Source organism: Mustela nigripes, chromosome 5 (genome assembly GCF_022355385.1).
Source record: "Mustela nigripes isolate SB6536 chromosome 5, MUSNIG.SB6536, whole genome shotgun sequence".
NCBI lineage: Eukaryota > Metazoa > Chordata > Mammalia > Carnivora > Mustelidae > Mustela > Mustela nigripes.
In genome coordinates this window covers 107,632,232-107,656,249 of record NC_081561.1, presented here as the reverse complement: position 1 = coordinate 107,656,249, position 24,018 = coordinate 107,632,232, and the positions used below count along the sequence as shown (strand labels likewise).

Genomic DNA, 24,018 nt, shown 5'->3' with positions numbered 1-24,018 from the left:
AGAATGCAATGAGGGCAAAGATCTTTGTTCATGGAAGTGTACAGTGCCTGGAATAGTGCCTCAAGCATGGTATGTGCTCAGTAGTTTCTGAATGAATTTCAGATTACTTCAGGGTTTTCAGATTAGTATTTCATTGGACAGAGATTTAGTGGATCAGAATATCCCATTTGTAAAGTATTTTGGAAGAGGTTTTGGATGAGGTTTAGATGTAAAGTATTAAGAAATAGACATAGAATTGAGGCGACTCTTAAAACAGGGCTGGCTTTGAGGGGTTTGTGCTCCATAACGATCACAACAAATGGGCTTCATGACCTTTAATTTTGTAGCATTTTTGGGTATTCACTATAAAAACAGAACAGTTTCTATCTTGCTCACGTCTAATCTTTAGTAAGAAAAAGTGGTTCACTATATGATATGCATTTTGGGAGCATGAATTCAACTAAGTGCCCAGCAGGGCTATTACTACTTGGTGTGCCTCCGAGGTCAGTCTGGTCTGTAGGCGGCCAGTTCCTCTGACTCTTAACTGTGTAAGCATTTTGCTATACAAGTCTTGCTGAAATTCATAGTTTTGGGTTTTTTTTTAAGATTTTATTATTTATTTGACAGAGATCACAAGTAGGCAGAGAGGCAGGCAGAGAGAGAAGGAGGGAAGCAGGCTCCTGCTGAGCAGAAAGCCTGATTGCAGGGCTCCATCCCAGGACCCTGGGATCATGACCTGAGCCGAAGGCAGAGACTTTAACCCACTGATCCATCCAGGATCTAACCACAATTTTCTCTGGTGCCTGTTGACACCATTTGAAAGCTGGAAAAAATCACATTGTAGACATTGATGGTGTCTTCATATTAACGAGCACGAATATTGGAAAACCTTTCCCATCGCCGAATGCCTCACTTAAATAGGCAACAGATGGGAGATGCTCTAAGTCACTTATACATTCTTTTCCCCAGATTTTACTAACTTAATCAAAAATGGAACACGTGAGAGGAAACTTGACTGGAGGAGAAGGACTAAAGAATATTGAAAAAAAAAATACAGAGCGAGTTGCTGTGAAGATAAGTCATGGAGACTTCACAGAATAGAAATGGATTCTCTGTTATAATCATACCCATTTGGCAGAGGCCTTTAACACATGGATTCCAAAGTGTCAAAAGCCTCTATTTGTCCAGTTTCTTCCTATATGGTGGTGATGTTTGTGTTTGCATATCATAAACGCCTTTATTTCAAAGCTGACAGCTCTTTGTGCACATATGTACATGTATTTACTGTGTATGTTAAGAAATCCTGGCACCTTTTAGATGAAGATGAGAAGATGAGCTCAGAGTAATGCTCTTTTGGTAACTCTTTCTCAGAGCTCTACAGGGCTAGATGCTTTCTCTTTTGGCATGCGGTTCTTTATTTCTGGTACCTTGGGATTTCCCTCTTTTTGAGCCTGGCAACATCTGACAATTTGTTTTTGGAGCAGGAAAAGGGGAAAGCAGCAGTTAACCATTAATGTTGTCTGAGCCCATCATGTTGCCAGAGGACAAAGATGCTCTATACTATATATGTCCTTTACACTCTGGAATTGAGGTTTAAGCTATCAAATTTCTTCATAATAAATTTTTAAAATAATTAATTATACATTAAATCTGTCCTCAAAGCACACACACAAAAAGGCCTAGAATTACATAGCACTAATGTTTGTGACCCAAGATAGTTCTTTTTTTTTTTTTTTAAAGATTTATTTATTTATTTGACAGAGAGAGAGATCACAAGTTAGGCAGAGAGAGAGGAGGATGCAGGCTCCCTGCTGAGCAGAGAGCCCGATGTGGGACTCGATCCCAGGACTCTGAGATCATGACCCGAGCCGAAGGCAGCGGCTTAACCCACTGAGCCACCCAGGCGCCCCTGTGACCCAAGATAGTTCTTAATGGATTTGGATGTTTTCCTTGTGGTCATATCTGTGTGATAATTTTGGTAAGTTAGTGAATACTCAAAAGATATATCCCAGAGTTCTCATGGGAGTAGAATATTAAATAATGCACTTGGGGGTATCTTTGTTTCACTAACTTGATGAATTCTTGTCATGAAGAGATCCATCCAGATGTCATTTCAATTGGGGTTTACTTTTTCCTCATTTGGATTTTTAAATATTGAGATGTAATTTGTAAAGGTCTTAGAGGCTATACAACTCCATGATGGGTCATCCTAAAGTAGAATATTTACTGCTTTAAAGCATAAAACGAAAGAGCTTGGGATTTTTTAAGTTTTTAGGCTAAAAACAATGGGGCAGCAGAGGCAGTTTTAGAACCTATATAGTCACCTAGGAGAAAACAACCTGTAGGATATTTATCTTACTTACTACACAACTTACTAAAGTGAGGAATGCCAGTCCAAGAAGCTGGGGGAGCAAGAATGAGGGATAGTAAATCAAGTGTAACACCTGGATAAAGGAATTTATTACCATTATAAACTATGTATGCTCAAGAACAATTTATAATTTAGTAATGACTATGAAGATTACAGTGATAATGTGGGAGAGGTTTTAGTTACAATGTAAGCATGTCATTTGCTGGGTTCTGAAGTACTCCAAAGGTGTCTTGATATATTCCTGTTTGGAATAGTTTAACAGTCTACTTTCTGATCAGACAGTACACAAGGATTACATGCTTCTTGCCAGCAGTCTTCTGGTGGTATGTAAATATGACTGGTCTCCTTTTCTCTCTTAAGCTTAATGTGGTATTTCTGGCTTCATTCACTGGCTTTCTAGCAGCCTCCCCATGTTAGCCTCGCCACATGGTCAGTCTTCTGTTTGGTAGGTTTTATAAATCCTAAAAGTTCTAGTTCAGAAACAGCTCTAATAAACCGAGCACTGGAGGCTATGGCTAAGGAAATTCACCATGTTAGGTTTTTTGACATAAAGAAGTTAAAGTCTCAATGTTAAAACATGCTTTGTTAAACTGAAGTACAGTTCAAATACATATGCTAAATTAAACTATAACCCTTACTAGAAAACATCAATGTAATTAGAATCCACTTTTCATTAAGACATGAATGGTAAAGTATGTAACGCTTACCTAATTCTAATTTTTCATAACACTATGAAAACTGCTTCCCCTTTCACTTCTTAAAGTATATAATCACCATAGAAAAATATAGGGAATTTAAAAATGACAGTTTTTGAACATTTTTGCTGAATTCTGGAGTATGACCTTGATAGAAGTTTTAGAACAAATATTTTATATTTGGTCTCATTTTAGATTAAATTTGGAATGGGTATTTAGAAACAAGTTATTCTGGGCTGATATGTATTAGTATTAACAAGTAATAAGATTGTTTGGAAAACGTCTTGATAAATCTATTGTTGGTCTAGAGAAACTATAAACTTTTATACTCCATGTATACTCAGACATTACAGAACTGGTTTGTTAAAAGGATACTGGATAATTTCATTCCTTTCTTCTGAGGTTACAGAACTTGCATCCATTTTTTCAGCAGCTGTCACAACTGTTGCAAAAGCCTTTTCAGAGACGAGACAAGAAAACAAAAATCTCTACCATTGCCAGATATTTTATATTGCACTTGATGACTCTGTAAGGAGCCAGGTCAAGCTGCTGGAACTGATACCTGGCATATTTTAAAAATATTCCACCAAATTCCAGATTCTCAAAACTTCTCATTCTTAGAAGGTGCCAATTTTACATAGTTTTAAAAGGTGACATCTGTTAAGACCTTCAACAGAGTTAACTTTGTAATACTCCTCTGAGGATGGGAAGAAATTATTTCTCTTAGTCTTCCATTGCCTTGCCAAGTATTCACTGTACTTCCTGATTGCTAAATCTGTTGTACAGTTACTCCGATATTTTTTTCTTTTTTGTGATAAAGGAAAAGCTAGTTAATAATACACTTTTATTTTGTGGAAAAACAGAACCAACCTAAATTGTTTAGCTTTTGCTTACTGTTAACTGTGGGGTTAGATCATGTACTTATTTTGACCTGGCATGAATGCAGAATTGGCATTCCACATTGAGGAGTGTGGAATGAAAGTGCAGGGGACTTGGAGTGAGACTATTGAGCAGTAAGCTGCTTTTCTGGAAGAGATTTTACAGTGTGAGGTGATTTATGCTTCCCAAACAAAAGAAACGGGCATTAAAAAAAAAAAAACAGGTTTAAGATGAGTTCCAAAGTCCCAAAAGTATAAGAACCCTAGGAGAACTGTCACCGATGGTTAGACAAATAGCTTACTCTCTTTGCCATGACCTACCTCTGACCAGTCCACAAGGTTGATTAGCCTGCTACACTCTAGGTGCAGTTTATATGCTATGCAGATGTCTGGGGCGACATTTGGAATGCAGCCTTCTTCACTCTTCAGTGCTTCATTCTAAAAACAACAGTAAACTTAGATGACTACTTTTTAGAGATGATCAGGAACAGAAGCAGACATTAATGAACCCCCAAACTAATTTAGGAAGCCAGTAAATAAAGTCCTTTTGGTTTCCTTTATTTAGTGAGTTGTGTTTACTCCCCAATAGTTACCTAGTTCTTGTTTAGAATTAGGTCTTCATTATAATCCCCTTAGCTCCTGATCACTAGACGAATACTTGGAATCAGAAGAAAAGCTCATTTTTCATTTTAAGCAAATTATTAATTTTTTATTTTAATCATACACTATTAATTTCTAAGGCTCTAATGCCTTTCTGGTTTCTGTAAAAAGTTTATGGACTTCCTGGGGATTTTCAGTAAAATGCCACTTCCAACATTTGTGATTATAGCAATAATTACACCCTATTAATACCAACACATCACTACCAAGGCTGTAAGTTAGCTCTCCGAGAAAAGACTAGGTTGTCAAATGCTGCAGATCCTAAATAATCCCTACAAAAACAATCAGTGTGTGTGTGTTTTTAAAGGCTAATTTATTTGGCGGTGGGGCGGGGAGCAGTGGGCAGAGGAAGAGGGAGAAAATCCTCAAGAAGACCTTGCACTGGGTGTGAAGCCCAACTCACAACCCTCAGATCATGACTTGAGAGGAAATCAAAAGTGATCACTTCACCGACTGAGCCAGCCAGGGGTCCCAACAATCGGTGTTTTTAAAATTTATTCAAAATCCATGGTTACTGAGAAAGTGTCTCACACACACATACACACAGAGATTATAATATATCCTCCTAAAGACTCCTAAAATCACACCAGATCTCTTCTGTGACCTACCATTAAAGAGAAGAATTTTAGGGGGAGAGGTCAAGATGGCGGAGAAGTAGCAGACTGAGACTACTTCAGCTAGCAGGAGATCAGCTAGATAGCTTATCTAAAGATTGCAAACACCTGCAAACATCCGCAGATCGAAGAGAAGAGAAGAATTCTGGAAACAGAAAAACAACCACTTTCTGAAAGGTGGGACCTGGCAGAGACGTGAATCCAAAGCGACAGGAAGATAGACCCCGGGGGGAGGGGCCGGCTCCCGGCAAGCAGCGGAGCGACGGAGCACAAAATCAGGACTTTTAAAAGTCTGTTCTGCTGAGGGACATCGCTCCAGAGGCTAAACCGGGTGAAGCCCATGTGGGGTCAGCGTGGCCCCAGGTCCTGCAGGGTCACAGAAGGATCGGGAGTGTCTGAGTGTCGCAGAACTTGCGGGTATTGGAACGGGAAAGCCGGCTACAGAGACAGAGCCGACAGTAAGCTCGCAGCTCCGGGTTACCTTGAACCAGCCACAGGCTCGGTGAGCTTGGAGCGCGGCCGCAGGTCAGGCAGACGGGAGTTACTGGGCGCTGTTCTCTGAGGGCGCACTGAGGAATGGGGCCCCAGGCTCTTGGCTCCTCCCGGTGGAGACCAGGAGGCCGCCATTTGTATTCCCGTCCTCCGGAACTCTACGGAAAGCGCTCAGGGAACAAAAGCTCCTGAAAGCAAACCCCAGCGGATTACTCACCCCGGCCCCTGATCAGAGCGGTGCAATTCCGCCTGGGGCAAAGACACTTGAGAATCACTACAACAGGCCCCGCCCCCAGAAGATCAACAAGAAATCCAGCCAAGACCAAGTTCACCTACCAAGGAGGGCGGTTTCAATACCAAGGAGAGCAGCGGAATTCCAGAGGAGGAGAAAGCAAAGCACAGAACTCATGGCTTTCTCCCTGTGATTTTTTTAGTCATGCAGTTAATTTAATTTTTTTCTTTTTCATTTTTTTTTCTCTTCTTCTGCTAAAATTTTTTTTTAACTTTTACCCTTTTCTTTTTCAAAGTTCTTTAACTAGTTTATCTAATATATATTTTTTACTTTTTTATATTTTTCTTTGTTTTCTTTTTTTAAATTCTTTTTTTTCTTTTTTTTTTCCTTTCTTTCTTTTTGAACCTCTTTTTATCCCCTTTCTCCCCCCTCGTGATTTGGGATCTCTTCTGATTTGGTTAAAGCATATTTTCCTGGGGTTGTTGCCACCCTTTTAGTATTTTACTTGCTCCTTCATATACTCTTACCTGGACAAAATGACAAGACGGGAAAATTCACCACAAAAAAAAAGAACAAGAGGCAGTACCGAAGGCTAGGGACCTAATCAATACAGACATTGGTAATATATCAGACCTAGAGTTCAGAATGACAATTCTCAAGGTTCTAGCCAGGCTCAAAAAAGGCATGGAAGATATTAGAGAAACCCTCTCGGGAGATATAAAAGCCCTTTCTGGAGGAATAAAAGAACTAAAATCTAACCAAGTTGAAATCAAAAAAGCTATTAATGAGGTGCAATCAAAAATGGAGGCTCTCACTGCTAGGATAAATGAGGCAGAAGAAAGAATTAGTGATATAGAAGACATTTCAAATGACAGAGAATAAAGAAGCTGAGCAAAAGAGGGACAAACAGCTACTGGACCACGAGGGGAGAATTCGAGAGATAAGTGACACCATAAGACAAAACAACATTAGAATAATTGGGATTCCAGGGACACCTGGGTGGCTCAGTTGGTTAAGCAGCTGCCTTCAGCTCAGGTCATGATCCCAGCGTCCTGGGATCGAGTCCCACATCGGGCTCCTTGCTTGGCAGGGAGCCTGCTTCTCCCTCTGCTTCTGCCTGTCACTCTGTCTGCTTGTGCTCACTCTCGCTCCTCTCTCTCTTACAAATAAATAAATAAAATCTTAAAAAAAAAAAAAAAAGAATAATTGGGATTCCAGAAGAAGAAGAAAGAGAGAGGGGAGCAGAAGGTATACTGGAGAGAATTATTGGGGAGAATTTCCCCAATATGGCAAAGGGAACGAGCATCAAAATTCAGGAGGTTCAGAGAATGCCCCTCAAAAACAATAAGAAAAGGCCCACACCCCGTCACCTCATAGTAAAATTTACAAGTCTTAGTGAAAAAGAGAAAATCCTGAAAGCAGCCCGGGAAAAGAAGTCTGTAACATACAATGGTAAAAATACTAGATTGGCAGCAGACTTATCCACAGAGACCTGGCAGGCCAGAAAGAGCTGGCATGATATTTTCAGAGCACTAAACGAGAAAAACATGCATCCAAGAATTCTTTATCCAGCTAGGCTATCATTGAAAATAGAAGGAGAGATTAAAAGCTTCCAGGAAAAACCTGAAACAGGGGCGCCCGGGTGGCTCAGTGGGTTAAAGCCTCTGCCTTCAGCTCAAGTCATCGTCCCAGGGTCCTAGGATCTAGCCCTGCATCTGGGCTCTCTGCTCAGCAGGGAGCCTGCTTCCTCCTCCCTCTCTCTGCCTACTTGTGATCTCTGTCTGTCAAATAAATAAAATCTTAAAAAACAAACAAACCTGAAACAGGGATAATCCTGTACTGCCAACTCCCCAGTCATTAGGACTGCAAATTTACAGTATTTTTGTGGTAAATAAAGCCTGGGGTGTGAACTAAACTTCCAGAGTGATGAATCTGCTTCTTACCTTGAGATAATAATAAGGGTTGTTGAGCGCAGTGTGGAGGGCGATTCTTGGCGCTGCGTTCAGATGCTCCCGCAGGGTGTGGGCGGCGCTGAAGTACACCACCTCGTGCAGGGGCTGTGTCTCTGGTGGCAGAAGGTATTCTCTGAAACAGCCAAAGTGAGGTGTCCACTTTTAGATAAGCACATGTTTATGTTCAGTATAACATCTTTGTCAATCCTCTGTGGAAGACTGAGCAACGAACTTAAAAAGCAACATCAACAACCAGAAACAAACAAATGAAACAAAAGCCAAAGAGCAAAGTTAGTACAGGTTTACTCAGAATTGTACCTCTTCCATGTAATTTTTAAAACTCACATTCACTTGAGTTTAAGAAACTGTATTTTAGTTCTCAGTTAAACCTTTAGGAACAAATGCACCTAAGTCACATTTCTGCTCAAAACCTTAAAGCCAGAATTTCTTAAGAGTATTAATGAATACTTTCTTAAAGTAATTATTTAGAAAACTGAGATAGCCACATTCCTTACCACAGCAGACATTTATTTTACTCTTGACAGTGTTTAAAAATACGCCTCAGACCTAGAATTAAGAATTTAGGAAATTCTTTTTGGATCACAGAAAATGTTTTAATTGATATGTTTCATAGAAATGGTACCTGGAAGGTTTTTGTTATGTTAGAATTAAATTTTAATTTAAGAAGGCAGAAAAGGCTATAACTTTTAGCTTTAGAATACTGGAAAACAAGCAAATTGTTCATCATTAAAATTTCAGTTAAACCACTGTAACTCGGGTGTTTTCTGCAATTTATGAGTTAGTTGACAACCTAATTTTAATGAAATCTGAACGTAGGAAATAAAGCATTAAGAAGTTCACTTTCAGTGTCTAATGAGCCTATGAGCTTGCCTGTGCCATGACAGTGACATCACTCTTGGGTAGCCTGGAGGGAGCAAACTGGAAGGGAGAAACTTTGGCAAACATAACCCGAAGGTAAGAGTAATATGTTGCTAACTTGAGTAAAGTAGTTAACTCACATGCCTTCATAAAGATTTGGGGCTTCGTCCAGTACTGGGCTTTAAATATTTTGGCCACATGATGGATTTCTGTCCGCTCCTTTTCCCACCAAGTGCAGGCAGAACAAAGCAGCTGCCTCGGCCCAGCCACCGGGGAAATTACCATCTTCCTCTAGATCCTAGATTTTCCCATCCTGGGAGAAAATCCCACTCCACTTGTTCCCCCTTGTGGTCAGTGGCTTTGAGGACGAGAGGAAGAGGAGAGGTATTAACCATGTACATCACTCCTCCCCATCTCAAGAGAACTCCTGGCCCCTTGCTCATTTCACTTGTAAATGCTACTGCTCCTTCCCTAGAGTTAAGCAGAATAAAGCCCACTTGCAAAAAAGCATATGGGTTTGACTTGGCCCTAAGGATTCAGCATTCTATACCTTAAGCACTGCTAACCTCTTACTCAAGATTAAGTTAACTTAGCGGTAGCCTATGACATGGGTTTTGTAACATCAACTGCCTCCCTAGCCAGCTAGCTACCCATTTGTAATTTCTGACCGTAAACTATTATACACCAACCTCAGGCTGTTTCTTCCCAATCATTATAATGACTTGTCATTAAAAGACCCCCCCTGAAGTTCTGCTATGTAATAAGGACTGGAAATCAAACAAGGCAAGCAGAGTCAACTTCAGAAAAATTATCTCACATTTGTACTCTCTGCCCTCTTTAGCATCTTTAATGTTTAGAAATTTAGGTAATTCCTGAGGCAAAAGGACTTTCTGGATCTCACTGAAGAACCTCCATCAGAGGCAAAATAAAACATTTGCCTATGTTTGGTTCACACTGGCTGCTACATTAGTTGGCCACCACCAGTGACAAAACATCACACATGAGAATCTGTGTCCAACTACAAATGCGGAGATGAGCAGAGCTCTCCTGCAGCTTACCTGCTGGGGAGAAGTAAGCAATGAGCCCAGCACTAGAGCACTGCATGGTGCTCATTCTGGATTCAGATCAGAGTTCACAAACAAAAGAGAGATGGTTCTGAGGAAATGGGTAGGGACCACTTAGTATCAACAAGGGCTGCAAAGCTGAAGCTTGTATTTTGATGAAAACAGTAATGCAGAAAGTAGCACTTTATTCTCCGTTCTCAGGAGTTTCATCAAGAGCTGCTCATGATGAACTGGGAACCTGGCTCTTGGAGTCTATTGCCTATATTTATCTTTAATGAACACCTTTTCTCCAGGACTCTAAGCTCTGTTCAAACACCTGTGATGTGGCCTCCTTGGAGAAAGTCAGGAGAGATGGAGAGGCACTTCTGTTGGACATCTCCAGATCAGGACTCTGTGACTTTCCCTAAGTCCTAGCTTCTCTCTGGGTTTTAGCTGCCACATGTCTACTTAGGTCTGTTTTAGCTCTAATATGCTACAATCCCAATCTCCTCCTGCTGGGGAGAGTCAATCTTGATAAAATAGTAAATCCTGGTATGGAAAACTCTATGATTTCACAACACAGCACAATTTAGTCATGCTCACTTTATTTCAGTAACTTCTCAGAAAGGTTAAAAAGTCACACACAGGTGGAAAGATCATGGTCAAAGAGCAAAAGGAATGGTTGTCTGATTTCAGAGCCTTCAATCTGGGATTTGCAGGAATTCAGAAAGGAACCTGACATCTGGCCTACAAATTATGCTAAAATACACTATAATTTTTTTCAGCAATAGCAATGGTCACAAGTTGGTAAAAGAAAGGAGCCAGATACTTGGGCAAGAAACTACAAGAACAGGAAAGCCCAGCAGGGCAAGGTTAACTGTATGAGTTCTAAAAGGTCAATTCTGGCCATGACACAGTTCAGCATATTGCATTGCATCACTTGTACATGACACACTTCTCACTTTAACCTTTCTTTTGTCACACTTGGTTGATCATCTGGACCTCCTCCATGGCATTAGTAATTTTTCTCCAATGATTGGGAACAATGACCCTGTTCCTACACTGTCCTAGAAATGGAACTTTACACTTTTAAGAGGACAGGTAATTTATCAGAAAACTACTCTGTCTTCAGTGACTGAGCTGTTCTTTTCAGTACTTGATTATATTCAGTGCCTAGCCTGCTGTTTGAACTGCTGTTAAAACACAGAAGCCGCAATGAAAAATAAATTTTTTCCTCTTTTTTAACTATTAAATCATTTTGTTTTTCACATTTCTCTTTTTCCTATAGCATGTCCCAACTGCTTGAAAGGCAGCTTTTAGGTGGGTAATTCCATACACCTACTTAAAACTGCCTTTTGGGAAATCTGTAAATTAGAATGATCTGGGTTTCCCAAAAAGGAATCCTATTTTAAAATACAGGCAGAGCTAATGGACTTCTAAATTACTATGAGTACATTTCCCAACATGAAGGTAGTCCTCATAAGATGCACTGGTATTCCTTAGAATAAAGTCCTTTACTTGGATAAAAGAGGACATTATGACTAGCCTGCTCTGTCTTCTGGGCTTGGCCCAGATTGAGCATTCTCCCAGCAAAGACAGAACAAGAATAAAGTGCAATGCAAACACTCTTGTTATGAGAAAGGGGAAAAAACACTCACTTTCTGTTTCCACTCCCATCCCACCCCCCACTCCAGCCTAATGAACTATATCAAATTTGAATTGTGTTCTTGAACTGGCAACAAAGGACTGAGCTAGTCATTTGATCAGACATCTTAATAAGGATGAAAAATGAATCAAAATTACAATTCTAAGCTGTACAGAGGGACCTGAAAAGAATAAAGCCGAATCTAATTTAGGAGAAAGTGCCCTGGACTGGCTATGGACAGCTGTCACTCCAGTGTTGTTGGGAAAATAGCCTGACTTTTAGCTTTTAAGAGCAACAGACTCACCTCACCAGACTTTCAATGAAGTTGACAACTTTTTCTCTGAGTACTTCAAACCTGGTCTGCTTCTTACTTGTTCTTCTTAATTCCTTCATTTCCAATAAGGACTATGAATGAAAGAACATATTCTTTCTGGTGATTCTGCAACAGAAAATTCCTCACAGGGAGTGCTAGGTCCATAAAACAGAATGTGGAGAGAATGAACCAGATCAAAATGGATTTTGATTTTTAAGGTCTAGAAAGAATCCCTCCTAAGTGTCTTGCTTCAAATATGTATCAAGTAGGTTTTCAGGGAAAGAGAAAAAGGATAGCTCACTTTATTGCTATCATGGTAGAGTGCCACCAATCCACAACCCCATTACTTCAGTTAAGAGAAAGACTTAACACTCAGAGAAAGACAATTATCGTATGATCTCTCTGATACGAGGAATCTGAGAGGCAGGGCAGGGGGTTGTGGGGAGAAGAGGGAGAGAAAAACGAAACAAGATGGGACCAGGGAGGGAGACAAACCATAGGAGACTCTTAATCTCAGGAAACAAACTGAGGGTTGCTGGAGGGGAGGGGGATGGGAGGAATGGGGTGGCTGGGGGATGGACATTGGGAGGGTATGTGCTATAGTGAGTGCTGTGAAATGTGTAAGCCTGATGATTCACAGACCTGTACCCTTGAAACAAATAATACATTATATGGTAATAAAAAATAAAAATAAAGAAGAGACTTAAAAGAAAAAGAAACAAAAACAGCCTTAGCCTTTGTCCATCTAAATAGAATAAATTCAATGTGTTCTGTCTTGCTTTGACTTAAAGCTTACTCTACATTTATCATAACTTGGTATTATGATACAAAGAAGGATCTTTGCTTTGACAAAGAAGACCATAAACTTAGAAATATCTGAAAAAGATTATGTTGGACATACTGTGGCTCAGTTTCTACTCTCTACTGAATATGCATTTAAAAAAAAAATCAAGAAAAGTATCTAAAATTATGGATTAGGCTATTCTGGGTTTCTCTGACCAAACAAACAAACAAACAAACAAAATACATCAGATAAATAATTAGATTCCTTTTGGCAACAGTGTCCCCATTTTTTCCTTACTAGTAGTTGATTCTTTTTTTCTCTCTGAGGCTAAAGGAACAGTTCCCACTTATGTTGGCTAGTAAATTCCTCTCTAGTAAATTCCACTCTTCATAAATACAGAGTGAGGACAGCAATGTACCAGATAAACAGGATGTTCAATTTATAAGTGAGTTACAAAAACTGCTTTGTTGCTGGTTGTGGTTTAAAAATTAAAAACAAAAACATTTAGGCAGAGCTAACCTAGAGCACACACTGAAAAAAAGAAATGCCAAGATGCAGTTGGAAGGAGAAGTTACCTTCTGAAGATGATAGAGGTCTGTCTTCTGAAGCCCCTTTGGCTGTGACCCAGAAGTATCTTCTTCTTCTTTGGCTTCTAATTTTTAATAGAAAACCAATATACAGCAACTAGGGTAAATCCATTCAAGTCAAAGAGAACAAGTATTTCTACTACTCCAAGGGAAATAAAGTTTCATCTATTTTTTTCCAATGTGGCAAGGCATCAAGGTCACATCAAATTAATGATTTCCCCCAGAAGCTGAAGGTCTATAAATATTACATAATTATGTCACAGAGATAGCTTCAACAAACCAGCAACTGGATTTTAAAAACATGACCACAATGAAAGCAAAACAAAGGTACATACAAAACCCCATAAGCCAAGAGCAAAAAACTCCAATTCTTTGTGCTGTTATAAATGGCTTTTTAAGAAACAAATTTAAACTGTATTCCTTTGATTATGCCAAGACCGTAAACAACACAAACACACACCCTGCAAACCCAGCATCAACCTTCTAATTCACTATTTTTGACACAAGGCTACTTGAGTATGAAAGAGGTAGTGTGTAAAAGACTTGAAATAATCTACTGAAACAGAGTGCACTATAGTTCTTTGGCAAAAGGAACAGAAAACCGTATCTGGTAAAAGGTGTAGTTGTGCTTCTAGAGGGCATGAGGCTCTAAAAAACCCATTCCTCGTAAGGACAGGTTTTAGGAACCTCACACTCACATGGCTTATTTGGACCAAATCTAAGACAACAGGATGTGACTGCAAAATCTGCATCATTCTCAGTCAATTTCGCCACGATGGGTAATTTCTGGCTCAAGAAAGATACAATTTAAGATTAAAATATCTAATAAATTCTTTGTCCCATTTCATTAACACATAGCAGAGCCTTAAAAATAAATCTGATATGACATTCTGACCTACTTAACCCTCCAAATGTAATTTTAAACCCAGACTATAAAATGTAGCAAGTATTAAGGAACCAGAAATAGCATATAGTCAAATATTTGTACTTGTCCAATGTGGGGAGTTTAATTTCACTTTATTATTAACAATGTGTCATTTTGAGAATAAAGAAATACAGATATTTCTTCAAGACATTGGTTTTGCTCCAACTTGTAAAATTCTTTACCTTTCGAATGGTAATGATCTTAATCTTCAAACTTCCCATTTCTAAAAGCTGCATTCCTTTATTATTTAGTATGCCACAGAATTTGTTTCACCAACTTGTTAATTTATTGTGGTATCTTAAGTTTTAATTTAGACAAATCTGAGTCTAATTTTGTAAAAGACTGAAATTTACCCAATTTACTTATATTAAGTCTTTTACCTAATTTGTGTCCTTAAGGGTGTCCCCTCACTGTCCTAGTGGCCACGGTTAAGGGGCATTTAAATTATGAATGAGGGAGAACAAAACAAAACAATGAGTTGGTTTAAGAGAGGTGGCTCTAGCCTGGGTGCTAGCACTAGCTACCTGTGGGATCCAGAGCAAGTTACATTTTCCTCCTGGGCTTTAGTTTCTGTTTGTAACCAAACTCAATGATCTCTATGATACCAATTTCTAGTCCTTTAAAATTTTATGATTTGAAAAATGGCTTGGCTCATGCTGTACTGCAAAAGAGCAGCGCCTACAAAGAACCTGAAGCAAACCCTCTTACTATTGTTCTTCCTCATTCTGGCTGCTCAGGTCACTCCAGGCAAGCAAACTGTCTCTTCGTCTTCCACTGACTAAGCACTCATCAGGTACCTAGCATGGCAGCTGTGGACAGATACGGAGGGAGTTCGGCAAAAGCAGTTTCCTTTCACCCAAAGGATTCTCAGGACAAAGGAACCCTTGCCAAACAGAGAAAGGATTGATTCAGACATTCCAAGTGAAGTATTTTCACCAAGCCATGTCCCATCTATGGGTTTACATACCAAGCTGCCTCTTTCCCTCCCCTCCCAAATTACAATTTCCCTCTAGGGGGAAGTAAAGGGTGCACACTTGTTTTGTTTGTTTTACCAAAAGAATGCCATCCTTTAGTGCCAGAAAAGAGCAAGAGCCCATGAATGGTCAGGATCAATCCATGGTGCCCTATGAGAACACAGAAGTCTGGCTGCATTAGAAAGCAGAACCTGATCACCTATCCACAATTAGGCTACGCCTGCACTCAGCAAACAGAAGTGATGGCGTGGCAGTCAGGCAAAATCAAGGAAATGATAACACTCCAACACTGGGGGATGCCAGGCTGCCTCAGTCTGCTTAGGACTGAAAGACTCCAGTTTTCATAAATCCAATTAAAGCCGACTTCATGCATATTTTGGTAATCAGCATACCAATGAGCCTCATTGCTGTGAAAGTGGTTCACAGCTATTATTTTTCAGGATTACAAATGATTTATGCAGTGCTTTTGAAATCTATAAGAACTTGATGAAAAGCTTAAGAAAAAACATCTAAAAGGAGTCCTTAATTATGATGCCCTGCTACTCTCTCCAATCTTTTTGATTTCTTTTTGTTTTTTTTAAAGGTAAGTCCTTTAAACTGTCCGTCTGGAGGAAGAATTTTTTTTTTTTTTCCTGCCCATTTGATGCTTTCATTGTTTAAACCAACTCTGGAAGAGAACGATTTATCTTTTTTGTACTGGTCAGGATATGACATTCTGAGGGCTGGTATGGGATTTTTCCATGTTATTTTATTTAAATGACTGTCATAACCAGTAGAATTGGCAAGATATTATATTCTCACCATCAAGACTCTGAAACTGGGCCAGAAACTCCTCTATTCTCTTTGCTGTGCTCCCAAGCTGCTTTTCAGAAGAGGACTTAAAAACCTGGAAACATTTCTGAAGTATGGCCATCAGTTCATCCTTTGCCAACATCCTGGAAAAGAATCAGTGACAGGAGATATACAGTAACTGGAAAATTAATATACTTAAAAAACACTGTCTGCATATTAAATGTTTCGATGGTGTAAATTCTTCACTAGTAGCTACCAAATTTGGGGGAGGAGATCTTCTTCAACATACGTGACATTTCAGAAGTATTTAGAAAAGTTCTCATGATGAAACCCAACTTAGAAAACTTACAGAGCTCCGTGCTCACAGCCTGACGGCAGCAGGTACACCATGTTTGTAATACGGAGCAAGCTAGTAAACTCCTCTGACCCTTGGTTTCCTTATCTATAAAATGGAAATAAGAATTCACGTATCTAATTAAGTAAGAAGATGCATTTGAAGACTCTAGCACAGTGCTTACCACCTAGACATTTAAGGTTAATGTTCCTTTCCTTCAGCTCTAAGTATGAGACAGAATGTCTGCTGAGGATACAACACATAGGCTACATTAAAGTTTGTTTGAAAGGATTAAAAAAAATCACAATCATTTCTCTAATTATTACCATTTTAGCTGTATTTTACATCTTCTGTGGGCTTTATGAACATCAGTCAGTAAATCCACTAAACTTTAAAAGAGGTAAGCAATTCTCTGTGTTTTATATAGCACAGGTGGAATGGTTGTATTAAGTCCACAGAGGAGATCTTTGTTAGAAATGGAGAGAACACAGATCTTCTAAAATTAGGATCCTGTTCTCAGAATCATTAGGAGATCTCCACTAAGATCAAATTCAGTAACAGAATGAAACGGAATTAGGTCAATATTAGTAATCATTAAATGCCATGACAGAAGTATAAACATTATTCTCAGTAAATGGACCTAAGTAACGAAGACTATGATGATTGTAAGTTCTTACATTAATCATGAAGGAACACTCAGACAGATCCAAAATGTGGGCCATTCTACAAGATAACCATCTTAGGTTTGACATTTTTCATAATAAAAAACCTGGGAAAAATATTAATATTACTAAGTTAGCTAAAAGATATAAAACTAAGGGGCGCCTGGGTGGCTCAATGATTAAACGTCTGCCTTCAGCTCAGGTCACGATCCCAGGGTCCTAAGATCAAGCCCCGCACTGGGCTCCCCGCTTGGCGGGAAGCCTGCTCTCCATCTTCCACTCCCACTGCTTGTGTTCCCTCTCTTGCTGCCTCCCTCTGTCAAATAAATAAAATCTTAAAAAAAAAAAAAGATATAAAGCTAAGTAGACTAAGACTATTGAGAAATTAAGCTGATTACTTCAACTAAAATTTAAACCCAAACCTAAAAATTAAAAAAATGTCAAATAGCCAATAAATATGGAAACGGTAGGTAGGGGTGGACAAAAGTAAACTTCTGCCCAGTTTTAAGAAAAAGTACAAAATCTCCTCTTCCTCCTTCCATAACAATAAAATATTTATCCGAAGTATTAGTAATCTTTACCTGGGAATGAAAGGCAACTAACAGGTCAAAGAAAATTAAGCCAACACATTTAATTTTTAATTACATTCGACATGATTTAAAATGTCTGGCTTTCTGTTGCCTAGATGGAATTAAATTGTTGAGAGTTAACTCAAAGTCAGATACACTTGAACAACCTGTTATACCTAACCTTTAGCCCTACTCAAATAGCCAAGATCAGCATTTTCTAGGTCCAAGGAATCACCGGCACAGGCTTGCTAGGAGGGGCAGCAACCTGAGAACTAGCGGCCCAGGCTGCAGGCAGCCACACCTGGCATCTGTTTGCAGCTTAGAAAACGGAGTGTTGAGGTAGGCAAAGCCCAGCCTATTACTCACTCTCAGAAGCGCAAGAAAAATGGCATTAAGTCATATAATTTTGAAATCAAACTTTATAGTCCTAACTTTTAATGTGGCATTTGCTTGGATGAGGTAGATCCTTCACTTCAGATGTAAACTTCTAGAAATTCAGAAAGTTATTACTCTTTTTATTATTAGCCAAAGACAATGGTCTCGTAGCTTCCAGAGTAGCAAAAGATCTTGCACTTATCCAAGTACTCTTTGGTTTAATATTAAACAAAACTTCAAGGCTAATTGAGCTAATAATGTGATCAACACAATAAAATCATTAATTAAATTTTTTCAATCTAATTATACATACACAAAATCATCATAAACCTGCCTATCATCTAGTTGCTACAACAAATTAAGAAAAAAGAAGTGGTACAAGCATTAGAAAAGAAGATGCAATTTATTATTTGCACACAATGTGACTGTAAGGTTAGGAGATCTAAAAGAACTAAGTATTAAAGAGTGTGAAGGATGCATGGGTGTAGGGCATGTATACACATACACCTGTGTCAGGGCCTCACATATACATGTAATGCATTTGATACAGAACTATGTAACGGAAAAAGGGGCATGCTCAAAATGGCAACAAAAACTATAGAAAACGCAGCAATGTATTTTACAACAACTACGTAAGACATATAACAAAAAGAAAGCCCTGAATAAATGGACATTTTAAAGTTCTAACCTCCATACTGTATAGAAACAAATTCCAAGTTAATCTATACCTTTAATACATTTTGAAACAAAATTCCAGTGGGTATTTCTTTAAAACCCAACAAAATTATTCTAAAACATATCTGCAAAAATAGTCATTCCTAAAAAGGGGGAACAATGTGTATATACTTGAGTGTGTGTAGTAGGGCTATGAATTTATCAAAAGGGGTAAGATACAGTGATTAAAATCAGACAGTACTTTGTAGGAATGGACAGGAAATAGTGAGAGTAAGAGTCTATAAAGAGCTTGAGGACCATATGGGAATTTGATCCCATAGCATTTCTAATCATGGGATAGGATGTACTGGAAATAACTAGCTTGAGAAAAAGAGATTACTACACCTCTTATTACACCTATTTCAGAGAGAATAATAATACGCGTATGACATGGGGGTGGGGAAAGAAGCAGTCCATCAATCATGAGATACTAGAAGAAAATAAAGATATTTAACCCTTGTAATATCTAGAATCAGCAAGAGTATGGGGAAACAAATACTGACATATTGCTGGCACAAGTGTACCTTGGAAAAATACTGTTATTTTAGACCCAGAAAGTCTGTGTGTATGTATGTTTGTATGTACTCTGTGGAAATAATAATACAAACATATCAAAGCATTCAGCCTTGGTGACTACTGTTAACAATGAAGAATTAGAACCTAAATACAAACTGATCTGAACCAAGTCTGGCTTGGCATCCACGTACCACACCTCAAGATACAGTGTCCATGGTAGACTATTAGATGCAAAACACGTACTACCACAACAAAAACCAACCAAATTCCACAAAAATCCAAAATTGTGTAACATCAAATACAGTATGACTTAACACCTGTTGGTGCCTGGAAAAAGATCTGAAAAGTACAAATTGCAAATGGTAAATGATGGCCTTCAAAGTTATAAAACACAAATGGCAGTATCTGAAAAGCACTGTTATGTTTTCATTTAGATTATTATTAGAATGACTCCAACCAGCACTTTGGACAAACCAAACTTAACTGAACAAAACTAAAAAATGAAAATTTTATCCCTGAAAGCTTGTTAATATATACTAGCATCCCAAATACAAAATTAAGGATTGAGTCTAGCCACTAGACCAGCATTTTTCAAACTGAGTTTTCAAAATGGGTTTTAACAATTACGTAAGTCATAAAACCCTTACTTCTTTCCTTCCCTCCTCCCTTGAGTGAACACTTATTAAATGCCTACTACACACCAGGCACTGTTCTGGGCATTTGGGATTCATCTCATGAAGACCCCTGTCTTCATGAAACTCATATTCTAGCAAAGAGTTGAGGAGGAGGGGTGCGGGTAGGGCACAGACAACAAACAGTATCTGTCTACCTCATATTACTATATATATATGCTAAAAATTGGTATTACATAAAAGTGTTGAGCAGAATTAAGGGGGGGGGGGAGTTGGGAGAGGAGTAGATGGGCTTCAATTTTAAAATGATTACTAGGCCTCACTAAGAAGATGACATTTGACCAAACATCAAGGAGGCGAGAGAGTCAGCCATATAAATACCAGGCATAGAAAACAATGCCTGCAAAGGTCCTACACTGAGTGTATGTCTGCATGTTCAAGAACACGGCAGCCAAGGTGCCTGAAGTGGAAAGAGAGACGACCAAGCAGTAGGAAATGAAATAAGAGAGGCAATGAAGATCATGCAGGGTCATTATGGTACAGACTGTGGCTTTTACTGAGTAAAATGGGGAGTTAATGGAGACTTTTGAGCTAAGGAGTGATATGTATTTTAGAAGGACTGAGCTAACAGATGTTTTGAGAAAAACCTGTAGGGGAACATGTATAGAAGCCAGGGAAACCAATTCTGCGATTTTCCAGGTAAGAGAACAGTGACTTGGATAGTGGTGGTACCAGTGAGGGAAAGGTGGCAAGAGGAAGTTTGATTCTTGATATATTTTGAAGGCAGAACCCAAGTTTTTGGTTTTCAACAATGAGAAGGATAAAAAGACCACTGAAAGATTTTAAGTTTAAAGGGAAAATTAGACGTTCAGTTTTGAACGTGTTATCATTGAGATGTATTTTGGGTATGTAAGTGGAGACTTCAAATGGGTACATGGAGTAACAAACTTGCAGTCATAAGAAAAGTGGGCTTTCGAGTAAGCCCTAGCACAATGTAATGTTAAGGTGTCAGGGAGAAGAAAAACTACCAAAGACCGAGAAGGAGCATGCAGCCAGGTAGGAGAAAAACCGAGTTTGGGTCCTGAAAGTCATTAAGGGAAGGAGTGATAAAACTGTGTTAATGCTGATAACAGGTTAACACAAATAAAGATGTAGAACTGACCATTAGATTTAGGAACATCAAGGTCACCAGTGACCTTAATCAAAGTAGTCTATTAATAGAGTGCAAAATCCAAATCAGTTAAAAAGAAAATGAGGAGAGAGGAACTAGAGACAGTGTGACAATGCTTTTGAATTCTGGCAGATCCCATTTAGCATTTAGCTTTAAAAGAAATAGAATAAAATAGAAAAAAAAGTATCAGAATTAAAAAGTGTGAAAGCCACCCCACTAAAGACAAAGGAAAAAGCACATTAGGATAGGTCACATTAATGCTGAAAAAGAGCTATTTAACTTTAAACAACCTGATTAAGTGATTTTTTTTTTATCACCATCAGGTAAATGATTCAAAAAAGGCTTGTGATACTTAATGTGTTAAAAGCTTTAGGGGTTGTCATAAAAAAAAAAAGTTTCCTTAACTAAGAAAGGGAATCATTTAGCAATCATTAAAAACAATCATCCTTGAGGGCAATGAGTGTTCTGCTTCATCATGCAGAAAGCCAATAATTCCTGGTTAAGTACTGATTATATAAATGTCTGATTGAGAACAGGCAATAAGGAGAAACTGGCCAATCCATGGCTAATGCAAAAAATCCTCTAAATAATGAGTTCTCAGGCTTTAAACAGACATTTTCATTAATCAGCTTCAAAAATTCAAACCTGCAAATGTATCAGTGAAGACTAGAAGAAAACAAAAAAGCTTACCAAAAAACCATACTCACAGAGATTATCTTCTTCAAAGACAACACAACAAAATATCTGATATGGTAACAAGTGAAACAGAAACCAAAAATATGCATAATTCCTCCCAACCCTGACATTTCATGTTAGATGCTACTTCCTTTGAGAAACTGCTTGACCTCCTCAGTGAAGGTTCACTGTCCAGACTGTTAGCTCCTTAGCACCTGAGACCTCACCCACCACGGCACTTCTTACTCTATATTCTAACTGACTACTTGGCCACCTTAATCTCTCACTTGACCAATATTCAGTGTAGGTTAAGGACTAGGGTCATCTTTGTAATTACATCAGTGGTTCCACATAGCAATCATTTTAAAAAAACCTTTTTTGAATGGATGAACAAGGCAATGCCATACACTGATAGTTTGACCTTAGGCCTTAGGGAACAATAGTTTCTCTACTGACAAATTAGTTCAGGTAGGGGAGCACTTAGAAGCTATAGTGCCCTTTGTGGGAACTATGCTCTTTTATGTATGTCAAAACGAATAAATTAAATTATATCAAATGGTTAGAAACAAACTTTAGTAAACTAAAATACATACATACCTTATGATGCACTACTTTTTAATTTTTATATATCATATTTATTTATATTTCTTTTTAAAAGAAAAAAGTTGTCAAATTAAATTTGATTAGCTATTTCTGAGTTTTTAAAGCAACATTTCTTAGCTACCTGTTCATATTCTAGCAGAAAATAGTACAACACCAAATGTTTGATAAATAAAAACTTAAAATAAATTTCCAGATCTTTTTTTTTTTTTTTGTCTATTAAAAAAGCCATTGCTCACTACTAGCAGTGGAGGACCTTATTTCATTTCAGAACCAATCTGAGATCACTTCCCTCCAGCCATGTAAGCTTCTCCACCAATAAAGCCTTTTCTTTTCCTTTGATGGCTTGATTTTTTCCCTCAATTTTGCATACTCTATTCTTATTCCCCTTTATTTTCTATAACAGTGTTTCTTAAAGTGTGGTCCTTTGGACTGATTACGTGTCCAAATGTGACGGAGTGCTTGTTCAATGCAGATTCCTTCTGCCCCACAGCCAGGTTCCCAAGAGATTCCAAATCTCTGTGGAGAGGGCAAAGGAATACATATTTTCTACACCTCTGCTGACTCTTATGCACACTAAAGCCTGAAAATCAGTACTATAAAAACTACGACTACATACATCTTTTGCTACAAAATGAGCTTGAACAATTCAGCTGTTTGATTTTACCCCAAGTGTACACATGACTGTGGAGGACCTCATGTGGCACCAGTTCAGGACTGGCAATCCTTGTTCTAAGAAAGAAATTACATTTTAACTGTACAGTCTCATATAAATGCTGCATGGACAAATCTCGATCCTCAAAAGTTAAATTATGCTATTGAGGAAGCATCCCCAAGACTGTGGAGCTGTGCTGTTTCTTGACTAGAGATTCAAATGTCATCTAAAGCTGATCTGCAAAATCAGGAAACAGTGCATTATTTAGATTCCAAATCTCTAGTCTCTTTAAACTAAAGTGATCAAATGTTAATTTTATTACTTGGGTCATGTTTTTTTAACTCAATGAAAGTTGAGCTGACCTGCTAATATATTACTGTTTAACTCAAAAGTCTTACTCAGAAATCAGAGTAATTTCTTTCAGCCTAAAGTAAATTCCTTCAGCTATCAATCAACTCCAGTTTACAAATCTGTTTCTATAGCAAACTTGTAAGGTTACACTTGGGATAAGCGGACTAGACACTGTTCCTTTAATTTAGAGGTCTACACTCCGTGCCAAGATGCCTCGTGTTAGAGTAGAACAGGGTTTTTGTCCACAGATGCTTGCTTGACTGGTTCACTTTAGTATTTGTGCTGTGTTCTGAACATGGACTACTGGCCACAAACCCACAGAAATTACCTTTTATATACCTCTCAAATAATTGGGATAGGGCTGAAAAATGGACCTGACTTTAAAGATTTAGATTTAAATTCCAGCTCTGTCAACTACAGAAAAGGTACTCAATGTTTATGTCTCTGGTTTCCTTATTTGGAAGAAAATGAGATAATCTTTGATGAGTAATTCTCAATTATAGGGCGAGGGGCAGAATAAATTCCCTAAGACGGGCACACTTGTCATTACCCTCAAGCCAAGAATCACTGCCACAGCAACGCATGGTAACTGATGTGCGATTGCAGTATTGTTCAGGTCCAGGTATTCCATTGTGTTCCTGTAAGTCGGGGACTCTATGACTTTTGTCAACCCTTAAAACCTCATTACTGGGGTGCCTGGGTGGCTCAGTGGGTTAAAGCCTCTGCCTTCGGCTCAGGTCATGATCTCAGCATCCTGGGATCGAGCCCCGAATCGGGCTCTCTGCTCAGCGGGGAGCCTGCTTCCTCCTCTCTGCCTGCCTCTCTGCCTGCGTGTGATCTCTGTCGGTCAAATAAATAAATAAAATCTTAAAAAAAAAAAAAAACCAAAAAAACCCTTATTACTGAAGCAAGGATTTTTGAATTTTAAAAGTCTGAAAAATTCTTGATC

At 38.6% G+C, this 24,018-nt stretch overlaps 1 protein-coding gene across 2 annotated transcripts in view; it reads right to left on the bottom strand.

Moving 5' to 3' along the window:
* Positions 1-2,415: 2,415 nt before the first annotated feature.
* ORC3 (origin recognition complex subunit 3) overlaps positions 2,416-24,018 on the bottom strand; it is a 65,519-nt gene continuing 43,916 nt past the window's right edge. The window contains exons 14-20 of one of the 2 annotated variants that reach the window (XM_059401036.1): positions 15,825-15,958; positions 13,113-13,189; positions 11,745-11,845; positions 7,865-8,006; positions 4,245-4,361; positions 3,421-3,500; positions 2,416-2,852 (exon numbers count right to left, since the gene is read on the bottom strand). In XM_059401036.1, coding sequence (XP_059257019.1) covers positions 2,747-2,852; positions 3,421-3,500; positions 4,245-4,361; positions 7,865-8,006; positions 11,745-11,845; positions 13,113-13,189; positions 15,825-15,958 — 757 coding nt within the window. In that variant the 3' untranslated portion in view covers positions 2,416-2,746. Of the gene's footprint in view, positions 2,860-3,420; positions 3,501-4,244; positions 4,362-7,864; positions 8,007-11,744; positions 11,846-13,112; positions 13,190-15,824; positions 15,959-24,018 lie in introns of both variants that reach the window. The other variant, XM_059401037.1, reaches the window with a different exon arrangement.